The 16881-nt window shown below is 41.0% G+C and overlaps 1 protein-coding gene across 17 annotated transcripts in view; it reads right to left on the reverse strand.

Annotated features, from left to right (window-relative positions):
* The window catches only part of LOC143832412 (pterin-4-alpha-carbinolamine dehydratase 2), a 107205-nt gene that overhangs the window by 14391 nt on the left and 75933 nt on the right, over nucleotides 1–16881 (reverse strand). For 4 of the 17 annotated variants that reach the window (XM_077326807.1, XM_077326810.1, XM_077326809.1 and 1 more), the window contains one exon: nucleotides 12439–15887. In XM_077326807.1, the coding sequence (XP_077182922.1) occupies nucleotides 15792–15887 (96 nt within the window). In that variant the 3' untranslated portion in view covers nucleotides 12439–15791. The other 13 variants (XM_077326796.1, XM_077326802.1, XM_077326803.1 and 10 more) reach the window with 11 other exon arrangements.

Raw genomic sequence — 16881 nt, forward strand, 5'->3', positions numbered from 1 at the left:
CCTGCCCCAGCTCCTGTTTCCCAATGCTGCTCTGAGCAGTAGTGGGAGAAAAATAAACAAAATAAGTTGTCAGGCTGATGCTGTCATGTGACCTCCATGGAAAACCCAGAAATGACATCACTGGAAGCGCTACAGTTTTGCCACAGAGAGACCTGATGTCACTTTTGAGCTTTCCTTGGAAGTCAGCCACATCACCAGTGGCTCCCCCCCACACACACACACAGTCTCCATTCCACTGTTTAGAAACTATAGGACAACCCCCCCACTTGGAGGCATGTTTTTCAGGGGGGGAAAGTAGTCTTATACGCCAGCAAATACTGTACTTATATCTAAGAGCCATTTCCCCAGCCATTTCTGTATTTCTCCCCGGCCTTCAAAGATTCACCAGTATTCCTAGAGGCATCTCTTATTAAGGGTGGCCTTGTGTCTCTGGATCTCAGAAACTTGTAAACTACATTGAAATTAACCCCAATATATGTTCTAATGAGGCAATTTTTAGAACAACTTGGCATTCTAAATGTGTACTTTTGAACCAAAAGCCAGATGAATGGAGTTTACATCATAACCAGGATTGTGGCTAACAAAACTTCTCTGTGTGCAGTACAACAAGGAAATTATTTCCTCAAGGTGGGAATTTATTGCTCTAAGGTGGAAGGCAGAAAGTTGTAAAAAGTTTTTTTTTAAATTAATAAAGGGAACCATACCAAGTCAGCACTATATGTTTTCAGCCTTCAGCACTGCTTACCACCCAAGGGGTAATTTAGAGTGCAATTAATAAATTATAATGCATATACAGGTACAACCTCCAACATCTTCTGAAAAAATATTTTTGATTACAAAGTATTTTTAGGGGAAGAAATGCTTTCCCAAAGAACACCGAAGAATTGTCTAACTATTTTGAGCCAAAACTCTTTCAGAGTCTAATATTTTACCTGGACTTGGTCAACAGCTCTTAGAGGAGGATACTAGAGACACTAAAATAAACTTGGATGGGAAACTTTGAACTTACGAGGATCTATACCACCGGCGGTTTGCTGCTCAAGGATGCATATAGCTTGAGTTTATTGAGCATTTTAAAATGCTCTGTATCCAGGTTATTTAATTCTGTGCCCTCAGATCTACATATATAAATGGGTGTTTCTCAAAAAAAAGTATTTCACAGGTCAATTATACCCTATATTAAATCAGCTCACTCTCTACCCCTTTCCTCTAGAATTATTAGCTAAGATAAATAGACATGCCTCATCTATTTTCTATAAACCGCTGGTTGTTTTATTTCCCCCCTTCTGAATCTTTTTCCTAGAAATGCAGGATAATTAGCATATAAAAACTTGTTGATAACTGAAGTCCAAGATCAAAAGCAGCAGGATAAAGGCTCAAAATTAATTGTTATAAGAGTTTGTACCTATAAATGTCCCACTTCTGGTGAGCTCTCAAACCAATTAATGACAAGCAGAAACTTAGGCTGAGCAACCACTGTGCACATTAACTCCCAGCAGAAACCAAAGTCGTCAAAACAATTGACTCTGTTTAGACTGTGCTACAGCTTGCATACATGATCGATCAACAAAATTTGGCATATGAGACACCATCATCACAGTTTTTGTTGAAAATGGGCACTGTCATTTTATGTGTTCAAATTATATACAGGTAAAGGGTTTTTAAAATTATTCTATCATTGGGCAGGGTAATACCCTTTCAAAACCATATTTCCTGTACAATATGTGCTCATTGTTGCTAGATAATGCAGTGTGTTCCACCTACAGGGACCATTATATGTTGACGTTAGGCAAGCTATACCTCCAGAATTATTATATCACTGCTAATAAGTGTGCGTTGTGCAAAGGAGTGTACTGTGCAAAGGACTCCATATTAAGAATGTGCTTCAGATTACTTTGAGTTACTTCAATAAGGGAAGCATTAATAATATCCCTATAGCCAGTCTTCTGTGCACTGATGATTTTTTAAAATGGCAAAATATTAAAGACTATCATCCTCCTAACCTACAACCAGAAGTGGAATTCATCCTGAACAGAGAAGAACAAGGTCAGTGCAAAAAAGGATGTTATTAATTCAGAAAAGGGAATCTCGAGCTATAGCTAAAGTATATTTTCCAAACAACATTATTTTACCGTCATTCCTGTGCTATAGTAGACAAGTTTGAGAATCCGGAGGGCTTGGAATCCTTTCACCAGGTTCCAAAATCTGTACTTATGTGGATTGCTTCGGTCAATAACATATAACAGGTAAGCAAAAAAAAGGACAACTGCATCATATCGCTTATAGCCATCTTTCCAGTAATCTATGGGGTCCAGGTAAAGGTTTAGCAGAAACTCCGTAGTGTAGATGGCCAGAATGATCAGATCGGCTATCTGGAAAAAAAACACAAGAAGTGTAAGGCATAGACTGGTTGTATTAGCCTGGTTCATTAATTCTTGATGCACTGAGACTATGGCCAGCCTAAGCAAGGCAAATGAAATCACTGGGCCTCTTGGCAGGCAATAATTAAAATGGCCAGTTGGTGGCAATGGTACCAAAAGAGGGAGCAAAAATCTGTCTGAGGGCCAGGTGGGCATGGAGAGCAGTACATTGCCAGATGTAGGCTCAAGTGGTTTCTGATGCCTAGATGCCTCAGAGAGCCAAATGGAGCAGATACATGGAAGTCAGTGTGGCTATTCCACCACAGCAATGTCCTCTACCAAGCAGAGTGTCCCAGTTTAACGCCAGATGCATTTCCACTGCTCTACAATAGTCTAACTTGGAAGTTACTGTGACATGGATCTATGTAGATAGACTGATTCTAGTCAAGGTAGGGAGCTATCTTTCAGGCTAAACAATGGTAGAAGAAAACAATTTTTGCAACTGCACTAACTTGCTTCTCCAGGACTAATACTAGTTCTACTACAACACCTGGACTCTTAACTAAGTCAGTGACCAACTGCTTTAGGGACTAAAAAGGTACCCTAGTCACTGATTCTTTCATGATGGATTCGCTGACATGATGCTTATATGGACTTAATGATTTCTATGATTAAAAAGTAGGAGTCATAGCACCAGTAACTGTGACAAGGATAAAAGCCAATAGGAGAGTAAGAAGTATAGCAAAATCACGACACAATTAAAAATCAGCACTACAACAAGAATTGGCTAGTGAGCTTCTTTAGGAAATATAGTAAAGGTAAGGAAACGAAGGTGAAAAATATTTATCCACTTCCAGTAATGTTCACATTGTAAATAGAATATGAGAACTTGTTAATCGTCTCCTTCTCAAAAGCTTGACTTTAAAAAAAAAGAAAAAGAAAATGCAAACTATGAATGGACTATTTGACATTAGCCAGACTTCTCTTTTGGCTTCCATGTCACAAGGATATATAATTAAGGCCCAGAGGTTTGTGTACAGTAGCTGACTTTGTGTAAATTAAAACATTCAAGGTGTGTGGAAGATAAGTGTTTCTCAAGAGGAAAATTAAATCATGAGATGGAGATTATTAACAATATGAACACTTTCATTTCAAATTCAGAAATGTGCCAGTAAGTTCTATTAAAGTCTGATGGTTCAACAAATATTCCACAAATGCAAATTCTGCAATAGGTAGGGGAAGGAGCAACAATATAAGATACCACTGGGCAAAAATAACTGCCAGATCAAAAGGTTGCCATTGCCCTAAAGAGCTGCCTTATTGAATATATTTTACTGTGCCCTCTGAATTTAACCAAACCTGTCTTTCCACTCTTCAGTATTAATAGGCTGGATCCAGACTAAATTTTTTGCTAATGAAAGGGGAGGGATAATTGCCACCAATCCCCCCCTTCTTGCTGCAGACCCATAATCTGCCTCTCATCCTGTTCTTGATGGTCCCTTGAGATAAGGGTGTTCCATGGGAAGGAGGAATGTTCCTTCCACTAACCGAAATGCCTTGAGTGAGTGAAAAATTTAGTCCAGATCCCAATGGTCTCTTCTGAAATACAAATGTACACATTTATGTATGTTATGTACCATCAAGTTATCTTTTACTTACTGCGATGGTATGAATTCCTGACCTCCAAGTACCTTGCTTTGAGCTTGCAGACTGGTTTCAAGGATGAGAATTTTCAAGGGAAGGTACTGTCATCAGCAGTAGTATCATCTGTGGTGTCATGGCACCAAGGCTTTTTTAAGGTCCTAAAATATCAATCTGGGCTCTGAAACAGCTCCCAAATAATAAGGCTCCTGGCATAGATAACATTCCAGTGGAACTACTCAGATCTCTTCCACCAGCAGCAATCACAGCATTATGCCAAAAAGTCTGGGAAACTGGCACATGGCCAATAGACCGGAAAAGGTCCATTTTTATCTCATTATTAAAGAAAGGTGATGCTCGCATCTGCTCAAATTATCGAACTATAGCCCTGATCTCCCACACAAGTAAAATCTTATTGAAGATCATCCAGAACTGTCTCAAATCAACCATTGATGCTCAGCTACCAGATGTCCAGGCTGTTTTTCGACATGGTCATGGCACCCAAGACCACATTGTACACCAGCCAGGAGGCTACAATACGAACAATATATGGAGACACTGATTGGCTCAAGGTCAGCCAAGGAGTGAGACAAGGGTGTATCTTCTCACTCTTTCTTTTTAAACTTTATGCAGAGGTAATTATGCGGAAGCTTAATCTAGAAGAATCTACGATCGGAGTCAAAATTGGAGGTCATAACATCAATAATCTCCACTATGCAGATGATACAACGCTACTTGCTGAATCAGAGTGTGATCTGAAGACCCTGATAAAGAGACTAAAAGAAAATAGTGAAAAGATGGGACTATACCTAAATATCAAAAAGACCAAGATCATGACAACTACTGGCAGTAGGACCAAAGTCACAATTGACAATGTGAACATTGAATGTATTGATGATTTCATCTTTCTTGGCTCTATGATCACTCGGTGGATGCAGCCGTGAAATCAAACGTGAATAACACTGGGCCAGAAAGCAATGTTAGGCATGAACTGAATATGGAAGAGTAAGGATATCAGCCTTAATACAAAGTGCCGGCTAGTCAACACCATTGTCTTCCCTGGACCCTGAAGAAGGAAGACAGGAGAATAGAAGCTTTTGAATTATAGTGTTGGAAACAAATGCTGCGAGTACCATGGACAGCCAAAGTTACCAACAAGATAGTTTCAGAGAGGAGCAAACTAACTATGTCATTAGAAGGCAAGATATTACGGCTAAAAGTTCACTTACTTTGGACACATCATGCGATCAAACGCTCTAGAAAAATCATTAATGCTCGGCATAGTAATTGGCAAAAGGAAATGTGGTTGCCAAAGGATCTGCTGGCTCGACACAATCAAAGCTGATACAGGAATGACCATGAACCAACACTGACCCATTATGCACGGGGGAAATAACACACATTCGGGGTGGGATGGCGGCGACTAATATCACCGATAACGCACGGAGCCGACTGCAACTGGCCGCAGCTTCGGTGCATGCCGCCAAAAAAGCCGCGTCAGTGAAACGCGGAAGAAAGCGCAGCTTCCGGGTGACCGCGGCACAACCAGAAGCGGCGCCCGGATCTCCACGTGCATAATCGGTTACTCTGGGTTTTGCTGCCGCCACGCCCCACCACGTGCATAACTGGTGTGCGTCGTGTCTTCCCCCTCCGCGTTTTCCATGTGACCCGAAATCGCCGTTTCGGCGGCCGTGCATAATGGGCCTACATTAAAAATGGAAGAGGAAAAAGTGCAAAAGATGAGATAAACAGAAGCAGTATGGGATCAGAACTGACACGGTAAAACTGCATGGAAAACTGCTTAGTCATTGCTATGATCTGTCTTAAAATATCTAGCATTTTCCTCAAGTAGTCCCAAAACTCCCATCTGGTATCACATATGGATAATCTTTGGATACTGTTTTCAACTGATTAATTAAAAGTTAGCAGACATAAAGATAAGATACCCACATCATGATTTGTCGAGAGAGAGGGGAATTTTGCCTTATGCATCTTGTATTTTGTTATTCGGTTTTCTTATCTAGCCCTTTGGGAAACAGAGTACCCGTTTTGTCTTTTAAAAGAAACCAAATAAAACAAGAAAGTTAATGCATTTCTATAGCATAAAATTTTTGTTACCTCTAGGAAGTAATATGACTCAGATCGAACTTTGAAGTCTGTCTCTATAGCCAAAAATATTGCATTGAGTGCGATGGTGCTGATCATAAGAGATTTGAACAGTGGATGGCCTAATATTTTTTTAATATATTCACATATCTCAGTGTCTGTCCTCCTGGGGAGAGAAATATAATGGCAGAGTTGAATCTATAAATCATACAATAGTCCCAATTTATCTGAGCAGTCCAAGGGTTATCTCAGCCAGACTGGCAGTTGATTATTTAAATCAGGGGTAGTCAACCTGTGGTCTTCCAGATGTCCATGGACTACAATTCCCATGAGCCCCTGCCAGCAAACGCTGGCAGGGGATCATGAGAATTGTAGTCCATGGACATCTGGAGGACCACAGGTTGACTACCCCTGATTTAAAGAAATGCACATTCATGCTATGTTTCAAAGGCAGGTAAAAACTTTGAACTTTACAATTAGGATTTCTTGGAGCAATTAAGTTGGGAAGGCGTTTGGACCTTATGGGTTGAGATTCTAAAACAACAAATCTTTTGTTGGCTTGCTATTCAATTGTTTAATCAAGAGGAGAAGTCCAGTTGGAGAATAATAAGTAATTGGGGAATGTAATTCAAATAAAGGCTAATATAGGTAGGCTAATATAGCATGATCCCATTGATCAGATGGACCAAACTATATTCAGTGCTCACTTGGGTTGCACATATACTAAAAATGATATGGTACATACTGCATGCAACAATAACATTTTGTAAGAAGGAAACTTTGAAGCAAAGTAGTAGCAGGTGGTGGGACTATTTTGAACATCTTGGCAAAGTACTAAATTTGTACCAGGAAAACAGTGAGTTAGGGACAGATTAACTTTCAGCTCAGATAAATTCCCAGTGCTCTATCATTCACTCCTAAACTGGCTCTTTATGTGGTTTTCTATATAATGTCTAGTATGGCTACTGAAGAGGCTGCACTTATGTAATGCACCTTCCCCCACCAAAGGCCCTTTGTTCTCATGTGGAAATCCCCCTCTTTTGCTGGTCTTAACTATGGTTTACTCTTAGCAAAGAACCCGAAGTCTGTTTCAAACTCTGGTTTCAAAATCTTGAGCACAAGCTAATTCTGGTTAGTACAAATTATAATTACCACAACATAAACCATAAGCATGGCTATGTCCCATGGGAGGATGATAGGATGAAATCACATGGCTCTGTGACAGTGAGGTTAACGAGGGGGCGGGGGCGGACAGAAGATATTATTTCCTTCTGGATTTCTCCCTTGATCCAAGCCAGAAGGTTAGCTTGCATATTTTGACCTACGTAGTTGGGCCCTGGCAAATCTACTGTATTTATTTATTTATTTATTTATATATTTATTTATAGATTTATATACCGCTGCACCCCAGCAGGTCTCACGGCGGTTTACATAATAAAATATCTAAAAATACAATAAAACCCCCATAATTTTCCTAACTAACAGTAAAAAACAATATAACAGGCAGTAGTGGACATCGTCTATAATCTATTCTAATCCCATCTTGCTCAGCCTGAGGCCCTACCATCCCTCCAGTGAGAGAGGGAGCTGGTCCGATAAACCCTGGAATCCAAGGTGGAAATCCGGGACTCTGCCCTGGCCTCAACTGTATGCTGGCGGAAGAGCTCCGTCTTGCAGGCCCTGTGGAAAGCTGGTAACTCTGACAGGGGCCTCAGCTCTTCCAGGAGCTCATTCCACCAGGTTGGGGCCAGGACCGAAAATGCCCTCATCCTGGTCAAGGCCAGGTGAACGTCCCGGGGGCCCAGGACAACCAGTAAATTCCTACCCGCAGAACGAAGGGCTCTGCAGGGGGCATAAGCAACCAAGCAGTCACGCAGGTAGGCAGGACCCAGGCCACATATGGTCTTAAAGGTTAATACCAATACCTTAAACTTGACCCGGAAACAGACTGGTAACCAGTGTAGATGATGGAGCACTGGCTAAATATGGGCCCTCCAAGGTGTCCTAGTAAGGACACTGGCGGCCGCATTTTGTACCAGCTGTAACTTCCGGATCAGAGTCAAGGGTAGGCCTGCATAGAGTGAGTTACAGTAGTCTAGTCTAGAAGTGACCGTTGCATAGATCACTGTGCCGCGCATGCGCGATTTCGGGCCGCGCAGCTCGCATGTGCGGCCAGGCCGCACATGCATGATGCGCGTGCGGCCCTGATTCCCTCTCCCCCCCCCTTCCCACAGTAAGAAGCTTCCCGGGCCGCAAGCTTGCGGCCTGGGAAGTTTTTTACTGCGGGGGGGGGCGGGGAGAGGGAACTGCGGCCCGGCGCCTTAGCCTTCGCGGCCTGGCACCGGGCCACAGACCGCAGGTTGGGAACCACTGATTTAACCCACACACAGATCCAAAAATATATGAATGGAGTTTCAAATAACTACTTGATATCGTACAGGATAACTGCTTGTTCAAACAGAGAGATGGTTCTCTGCAATTTGGTGGGGGAGGGGGAGCAGAACGTAAGCTACAAGTAATACTCAAAGCACCTCTTGATACACATTACCTGTATCGTCCTAGCAGAAGTTTTTCTTTAACTTCAGAGGAAGAATTAAAAGCCTGAATAGGCAACTTTTCAGTAAGGTGTCCTTCTTCAAAATCGCTCACATCCTCCATAATCTCTTTTAATATATGAACATGGTTATGGATGAGTTGATTATATTTTTCCTTTAAGTTCTCTGGATGCTGGAACAACACAGCATAGTAGACAAAAAGAGTAGAATGCCCTATGTGACCTCACACACTTTGTGAAGTCATATCTACAGCTCAGGAATGGAACACAGGATCTGAACTCATATACATTCACAAATAAAGGAAACATACTTATGACAACAGGTAAAATAACTACTATTGGAAAAGTACAGTTAACTAGATAAAAGCATGCTAAGCATTTTACATTGAAAGTCAAGACAATTCAGAAATCTTGAAAGATCCATCAAAGCAATCTTAGGTAAAACATACTTGATGACGTCATCCATTCAGTCATGTCTGACCCTCGGCGATTTTGTAGGAAAGTTTCCGCCATGCGTCTGTCAATGACCGCTTGTTAGTTGGCTCATGGTCATCCCTGTGTCAGCTTTGATCATGTCGAGCCAGCAGATCTTTTGGTGACCACATTTACTTTTCCTACTAACCATGCCGAGCATTAATGATTTTTCTAGCAAGTTTGATCGCATGATGTGTCCAAAGTAAGTGAGCTTTAGCAATAACATCTTGTCTTCTAATGACATAGTTGGTTTGCTCCTCTCTAAAACTGTCTTGTTGGTAACTTTGGGTGTCCATGGTATTCGCAGCACTTGTCTCCAACACCATAATTCGAAAGCATCTATTCTCCTCCCAAATCCGTTGGGACCCAAAGAACCAAAAACAAATCTGAAGACTCAGCATGATTTAGAGTCATATTTGTTAAAAGCAACTGCTTCAACCCAAACCTCTTGTGGAAACAGGCAATTTTTAGATATAGTTTAAAATATGGAAAGGAGGTTTGCTTCTCAAAGAGAAAAAACAGAATTCCACTGGGAATGGTCAATGGTAAAGCCAAAGCACCTCTTTGGATCATATTTGTTTAGAACTAATTCCAACTCAGAACCTCTTCAATTGTGACATTTTGCTAAAATGCATTTTCCTATAGCAAACGTTTTCCCCATAAAACATTTACTCATGTTGTTCTTAGCTGTAACAATGGATTTGTCTCCTCACAGTTGCCTTGGTTAACTGACTAGAATAAGCTAGTGTTAGTCTTCCCTCCACATGGCTTCTATCATGTTAGATATGGTCATACAGCCAATCCAATCAATATTACTCTTGAATTTTTCATGAAGCCATGTCTCTTACAACTATAATAGTAATGTTTGCAAAGCTGTTGGTCCCACTAGCCTCAATGTGTACCCAGCTTCATATCAGGTGGTTTTTAGAACCCTGTCCTAGTGAGTTCAGAAAATGGGAGACTGAGGCAATGGGTTTAAAAGGTATAGAAAAGAAGAAGTATATAAAACTGCATAGTAGGAAAAAGTATACAACCCTAAAATTTAAAATAATCAATATCATCTCTTGCATTGCAAAAGCAAGCGTTGATGAGGTGATGTCCTGGTCTGGAAAAATTAGGTAGTTTCCTGATGCCTTCAAAAATTAGAATGATTTTATATGATACAGATTTAAAATTTAGGAGACCTGACTTGAAAACCTACCACAGATATGGATTCCCTGTATGGACTTGAGAACATAAGAACAGCCCTGCTGGATCAGACCAGTGGTTCATCTAGTCTAGCATCCTGTCTCACCACAGATCAACCAGTTCTTCTGGAGATCCAACAAGGCATAGAGGCCAAGGCCTTCTCCTGAAATTGCCTCTTGGCACTGTGATACAGAGGTTTACTGCCACTGAATATGAAGGTTCCCCTTAGTTACCATGGCTAATAGCCACTAATAGACCTATCCTTCATGAATCTGTCTAATTTGCCTTCAAACCTGTGCCCATCATGAATCCTCTGACAGAGAATTCCACATTTTAATTCCTTGCTGTGCAAAAAAGTGTTTCTTTTGTCCACTGTTTTAAATATTTTCGAGAGAAAAATTTCTTGTGAGGAATGTCTGGTGCCTCGCCCAAATCTCTACCCTCCGCCATGACTTCCATTACTAACAGGATGCTTCCCATGCCTCAGAATGGGTGCCAGAGCTCTTAAGCAGCTCCTTTTCTCTCCTGGCCAGTTCTCACTAATGCAAACCTTCCATCCCACTTCCTCCTCACCCACACCTAGTCAGCCCTTGGTAGTGATTCGGGCAGTTTATCTTCCTTAGGGCCAGCGTGTGCTGAAGATGGCAGGGCTGATCCACTTCTAGGATCCCAGTGCCCTGTCTCTCAGCTATACTGCTCATACCTGAAGCAAAACCTGTGTAGGTGGTTTGCCTCATCGTGGGGGTTGCCCCCTCACCCCCTCATTGTGGTGCACCCTGGCCTGGTACACTCCTCTGGATTGCCCTTTCCACAGCTGCCTTCCCTGCATCACATGATAAGGGGATTGCTATGACTGGTAGGTAGCTGCCACTTGTAGGTCCGGGATGTCAGGAATGTCCAGACATTTCTGTCAACTCTTTCTACTCTGGGAATAATTTTATGAACCTCTGAAATACCAAAAATGATTGCTTCAAAGGAGAGCAGATTAATTATAAATTGCTTTACTTATTAGAAGTGCTCTATTTTGCTTTTGAAATGAAGGTTCCAGGGAAAGTGTCAGAGACTTGCATCCAGACAACAGTCTCTCTCCCCATAATCAATATTTATTAAAATAAGGTACCTCAGGCAGGCTGTTAACCTGTCACTGCTGTTCTTTTGAGTGGTCGTCTGTCATCTGCTGATCTTAGAAACTTCTGGAGCTACTAAAAAGGCATAATCTCCTTCCCTTTAGGGAGAAGACACACTATGCATACCCAAAGAGGATGGGATTGTACCTTTTCCACTCAGTTACCTTCAAATTTGAGGACACTGCCAACAAGCATACTACCTGCAGGTGGGAAAGAGGGCAGATGATGCCAATTTACAAATGACCATTTTATTTGTGATCTCTGTGCATCACACTGATGGGTGAATACTAGCACCTGCCTGCTTGGAAGATGGATTCAAGAATGGCTTACCCAAATGAAGCATCCCTGTGAACTCTTCTGTTGAATACATAATACTTCACAAAGGTTATGGGCTATGCCCATGTGACTGCTTGGCAGAATTCAGGAAGTAGGATCCCCTCCATCAAGGCCTGTAACACTGCCACTGATCTGACCAAATCTGCTCTGGATAGAAGTGGTGGCAGTTTTCACGCAACTGGTAATTCAACTCAACAGCATACGAGATCCAGTGAAAGGCCTCTAGGGAGGATACAGTGGCCTTTGTGTCTGCTTGCCTATGAGATAAAAAGCCATTTATGCAATGCGAAAGAGAAGGCATGGTCCACATAAAAGGCTAGTGTTCTCCTTGAATTGAGGGAGAGTCCTTTCTGCCTCCTGAGTAGGCATAGTGAAGAAAGTAGGTTTTGGTTGAGTTGAGAGTCAGAGACAAAAGGTTCAACCAACAATGTTGCAGAGCAAATAACCTATAATCCCATCTTGAAGAACGGAAGTTGTAGGTCAGAAGTGGCCATCAGTTCAAATGGTTTCTGATGTGTTCATTTTCTATACACACCTCCATGTACATATTTTATATACAAGTCTATGGTACCTATGTAGCTATTGTCACTGACTTCTCTTAAGATGCAACATAAAATGGTACATTGTTGAGAACAAATGGTCAAGGTCTTAATGAGTTTTAATGGGTATTTATGAGGTTTTATTGTTGGATTATTGTTGTTACCCACCATGAGCTGGTTTCTGAGAGCAGCGGGTTATATATCCAAAAAAATAAATAATAAAATAAATAAAAGTACAACAGGATACTGATACTAACAGTGCAATCCAAAATGGAGATACAGGCTGCTAAGTCCACTAACTTCAAATGATTTAACTCTTGCACTATTAGTCACTCTATTACATATGCTTGCTATAATACATAAGAATATATAGGCGCAAATGACAGAAGCACTCAGTTTGTTAATTTCAACCCAAGTATTCAAATTATTTTTCTCCACTGCAACTACAGAACGGAAAGAGGAGTCACAGTAGGATTTGTAAAACTAATTATTTAGGCATTTTATCAAAGCATCCAACTTATATTTATATACTTACAAAGAACAGAACACACACTGGTTCTTGAGAAAGTTGGCTCTCAGATTATTAACATATATATAAAAGGGTTATTTAAACAGTAGAAGGTGATTCAAAAATAAGGATCAGAAAACTCTTGATGGGTTTCATGAAATGCCAGGAACTTGGGGCATTTCTGAATATGGTTAAAAATAGTGTTATGCCAGCTGTGTGGCATAACGCTGCATATAATTGCGCCTCCCAGACCGTCCTCACCTTTTTTGCTGTCTCGCTGTTCTCTGCCACCATTTCTTGCTTCTCCCCCACACACACGTGCTGCTGGAAATGGCGGAAGAGAGCAACATGATTTATAGCGAATCTCTTTCGGCGGTCAATAATGTCAGACAGTCAATCCCGTCTCCATGCTTTGAAGGGCCCACAATGCTCTCTACTTTAAAAAAAAAATCAGTAGTTCTCTGTTGAAATGACTATGCATCTAATCATAGATGCATAGTGCTTCTTTATTGCCTCCGCTTATGGAATCACGATGCTTGCTTCTTTTTTAAAAAAATCTCATTCCTGAGCCTGGAGAGGCATGCTTTGTGCTACAACTTTGGGGATTTTTTTTTTTTTTTTTTTGGCCTTTGTCTGCATGATTGAATGCTTATCTGTTGTTCCAGGCATTTCACTTGAGAAAAAAAAGTCCCTTTTGCTGCCACTACCTCCCCCCTCACACGCACACAAGTGCACACACACACACACTCTACCCAGTGAGGGCTTGATGCCGCTGCCTCCCCTCCCCTGCACTCACACAAACACGTGCGTACAGTCCGTGGAGTTCCCTTGCTGTGAGTGGCATGGGTGCCTGCCTGGGGGCTTTTCTCGCTGGCTGGCTGTCTCTTGCTCTGGGCTTGCGGCTCCTCACCCTGCCTCCTCCCAGGAAAAAAAAATTCTGCCATCACCTGCACGCTTGTCCACCTTTCCCTTTATCCAAGATGTCAGACATTTAAAAAAAGACATTCCCATCTGCAGAAAAGGGGGATGGGAACAGGGGCAGGACGAGGCAGATGCCTTGCACTTATCTGAGCCTCAATACCTTTCTTTGGCTGGTTGGCTGATAGCTGCTCTCCATTATGTAGCGCTACAAATCTTGGTGAATCCACTTTTTGGGATTCACCAACTAGCGCCTGGAGGATGTAGCCGGCCGGTTACTGCCCAGACGCTGGATGTTGGCAATGTCATGTGGAGGGGCTAGAATATAACAACTACTAATGGTAAGTGTTACACTATATTTAAAGGGTGCGGCAATGTTCTCAGATTTGACAGGGTATACCTGACCCTCCTAAATTCAATGTCCAAGTCCTTGTTTGCATTATTTTGCTCCAATAACAGAGATCCAGGAAAAAATGTTGGCATGATTGTGTCATTTAACTGAGCATTCATGGAAACTTCCAAGTATTCACTGGAATACAGGAGATACCTCTTTTGATTGCTGAACACGATTAAGGACCAAGCCCTCTAAATTCTAATCCAAATAAGAACTTTGGCCTGCTCTTCAATATTTTATTGCATCAGACTTAAAGAATGTTTAATTAGGTCCAAGCTGCATGTGATGTTTAGTTGCATGTAATTTTTAAGGATATTTTAGACAACCAAATGTGATACAAGAAAGCCAATTCTCTTGTGTGTGTGTGTGTGTGTGTGTGTGTGTGTGTGTGTTTCCAATCTTCTTTTCCTTTCTATGGTAAAGGCAGCACTCACAACAAGATAGGTTTGTGAACCCTTCCCTTTCCTCATATAAGTTTTCTGCTCAAGATACAACTTCTGGCTGTGTGTGATTAAAAAAAGAAAGAGCAATACTGCATGCAAATGTACTTTAATATATCTGAATATATGTTTCTGCGTTATTTTGGTCACACAAGTCTATGCTTAGAATTAGCTCTCTCAAATAAACTTATTTCAATCATCTGCTCTTGCTTTAAAAGCCAAGACTTCTGCTCCCAAATCTTGACTAATCTGCTTGTGCCATTCTTTTATACTTTTGGTGGTTAGTCAATAGTACCCATTCATATACAGGTTGGTGGCAGAATTCTTCCAAGATTGGCACGTTTCTTCTGCTTGTGAATCAGTCCAAAGTTGAAAAAGGCTGGCTGCCATTCTCAGAAAGGGCCCCAGATCATAACTGAAGGTTAAGCATATGAAATCAATAAAGTTAATTTTGGCTGGATTATGCCCCTTCTTCTTGCTGCCCATACATTGTTATGTTTTGTGTTGACTGACTGATTGATACATGACCCCTCCTCCCAGCATGTTGGCCTGGTGTGGTTTCCAACATTTTAAATCCATAAAACATTCATAATAAAAGATACAAGCTATCAATAATTTAACTTAAGACATAATATTAAAACCTTAAAACCATAAAATCTTAAAATTGATCATGCCAACTGATCATCCAACTGGTTCATTCAGAGCATCTAGCTCTCTATTTCAGGAGATATCCACGTAGAAGAAGCAGTCGATGATGCCAGCATCATCATGATGTTCATTGGTCCCAACAAAATGCCTGGCAGAAGAGCTCCATCTTACAGACCCTGTGGAACTGATCCAGTTCCATCAGGGCTCTTAGTGTATACAAGCAATGATCCTGTCTCAAGTGTAAAAGCTAAATCCCTGGTAACCCAAGGTAGGGGAAGTCAAATTAGATGGCTGACATTGCACAAGAACAGAGGATATGAAGGGCTTCTGAGTACCATAGTTCTCTTTATTCTATATGCCTAGGAAAACTTTCTGAACATATACTTCAATCTCAGGATCTATCTACAGTAGACTGGCATATACTACGTATGGCCCCAGAGGAAGGAGGTAATTTAAGGCTCAAAACCACAGAAACAGAGAAGACTGAATACATGTCTCACATAATGCAAAGGGAAAACATTTTGAAAGAACTAGTTCCATAATTTCAACACCTCATTGTTAGACAGATGTAGCAGCTTTGTCAATAAACTGAGCCAATTTGACATCTCGTTTTGTCAGCCCTCCGCAGTCATGGGAAATGAGAGTTATCTGGATCTGTTAACAAGGGATAAGAAAGAGCATTATTATTCATCAGCCAATGTACTCTATAAAGACTGATCAAATCCAGATTCAGTCGGAAACACTTTCTCATGTATTTTGATTTGTATATTTACAAATTGATTTAAAAAAAATTCTTTCTGCTGATTGTATTTGGAATGGCACGGCTTTTTCAAATAAAAGTCATCACACAACACAGCTGTCAGGTGAGCAGCCCTGAGAGAACGTGGAGACTAACCAACAAGTGCTCCAGCATTGAGCATGGAAAATTTTAGATTTGGGATTCTTGTGCTTCTTCCGGAAAGAGCTATCCAATTATTTTATTCATTCATTAAAAACAGTTTCAGAAGGAAATCAGGTCACCAACTCAACCTCAATTGCCAAGTTACACAAACCAAACCAGCATCCTAAAGGTAAAGCAACTGGCAATACTTTGTGGATTTCTGAAGGGAAAAAACAAACCAGACTGGTATAATGAAGGTGCGTGTGAGGGATTATTTATACTTCCTCACTGTTGAATATTGTGTTTCATTTATGAAATGTTCCTGTTTAGCCAGGAAGCAGAGGTTAGGTGATGGGTGGAAGGGTAAAATACAGCATTTAAGTCTAGATGATCTTTGTCCATCTTTGAGATAATATTTGAACTGTGCCAGGATAGCTAAAATGTGCTTATTTTGCCTGCCTTCTTTCCAATACTACTGAATATAAATTTCAATGCAAACATAGCAGTTTGTTATTATCAGAAAATATGCTGTATATATGTGGCTATACAAGCCACTCTTAGATTTGGTTTAAGATGTCTCATAAATATTTAGCTGGAAGTAAACATTTCTCACGATGAAATGTGAAAGGGTTGGAAAACAGTACTCCTAACACACACATCATGAGCCTCTCTTCATTAAAAGTCTGAGGTTCTTCCTTGTGCCTTTTGTTTCAAGGTGTTTCACAAATTTTGCCTCAGCTAGAAGTGCTTTTTTCCTTTTTTCATTCC

The sequence above is a fragment of the Paroedura picta genome, chromosome 3 (genome assembly GCF_049243985.1).
Source record: "Paroedura picta isolate Pp20150507F chromosome 3, Ppicta_v3.0, whole genome shotgun sequence".
In the NCBI taxonomy this organism is placed as follows: domain Eukaryota; kingdom Metazoa; phylum Chordata; class Lepidosauria; order Squamata; family Gekkonidae; genus Paroedura; species Paroedura picta.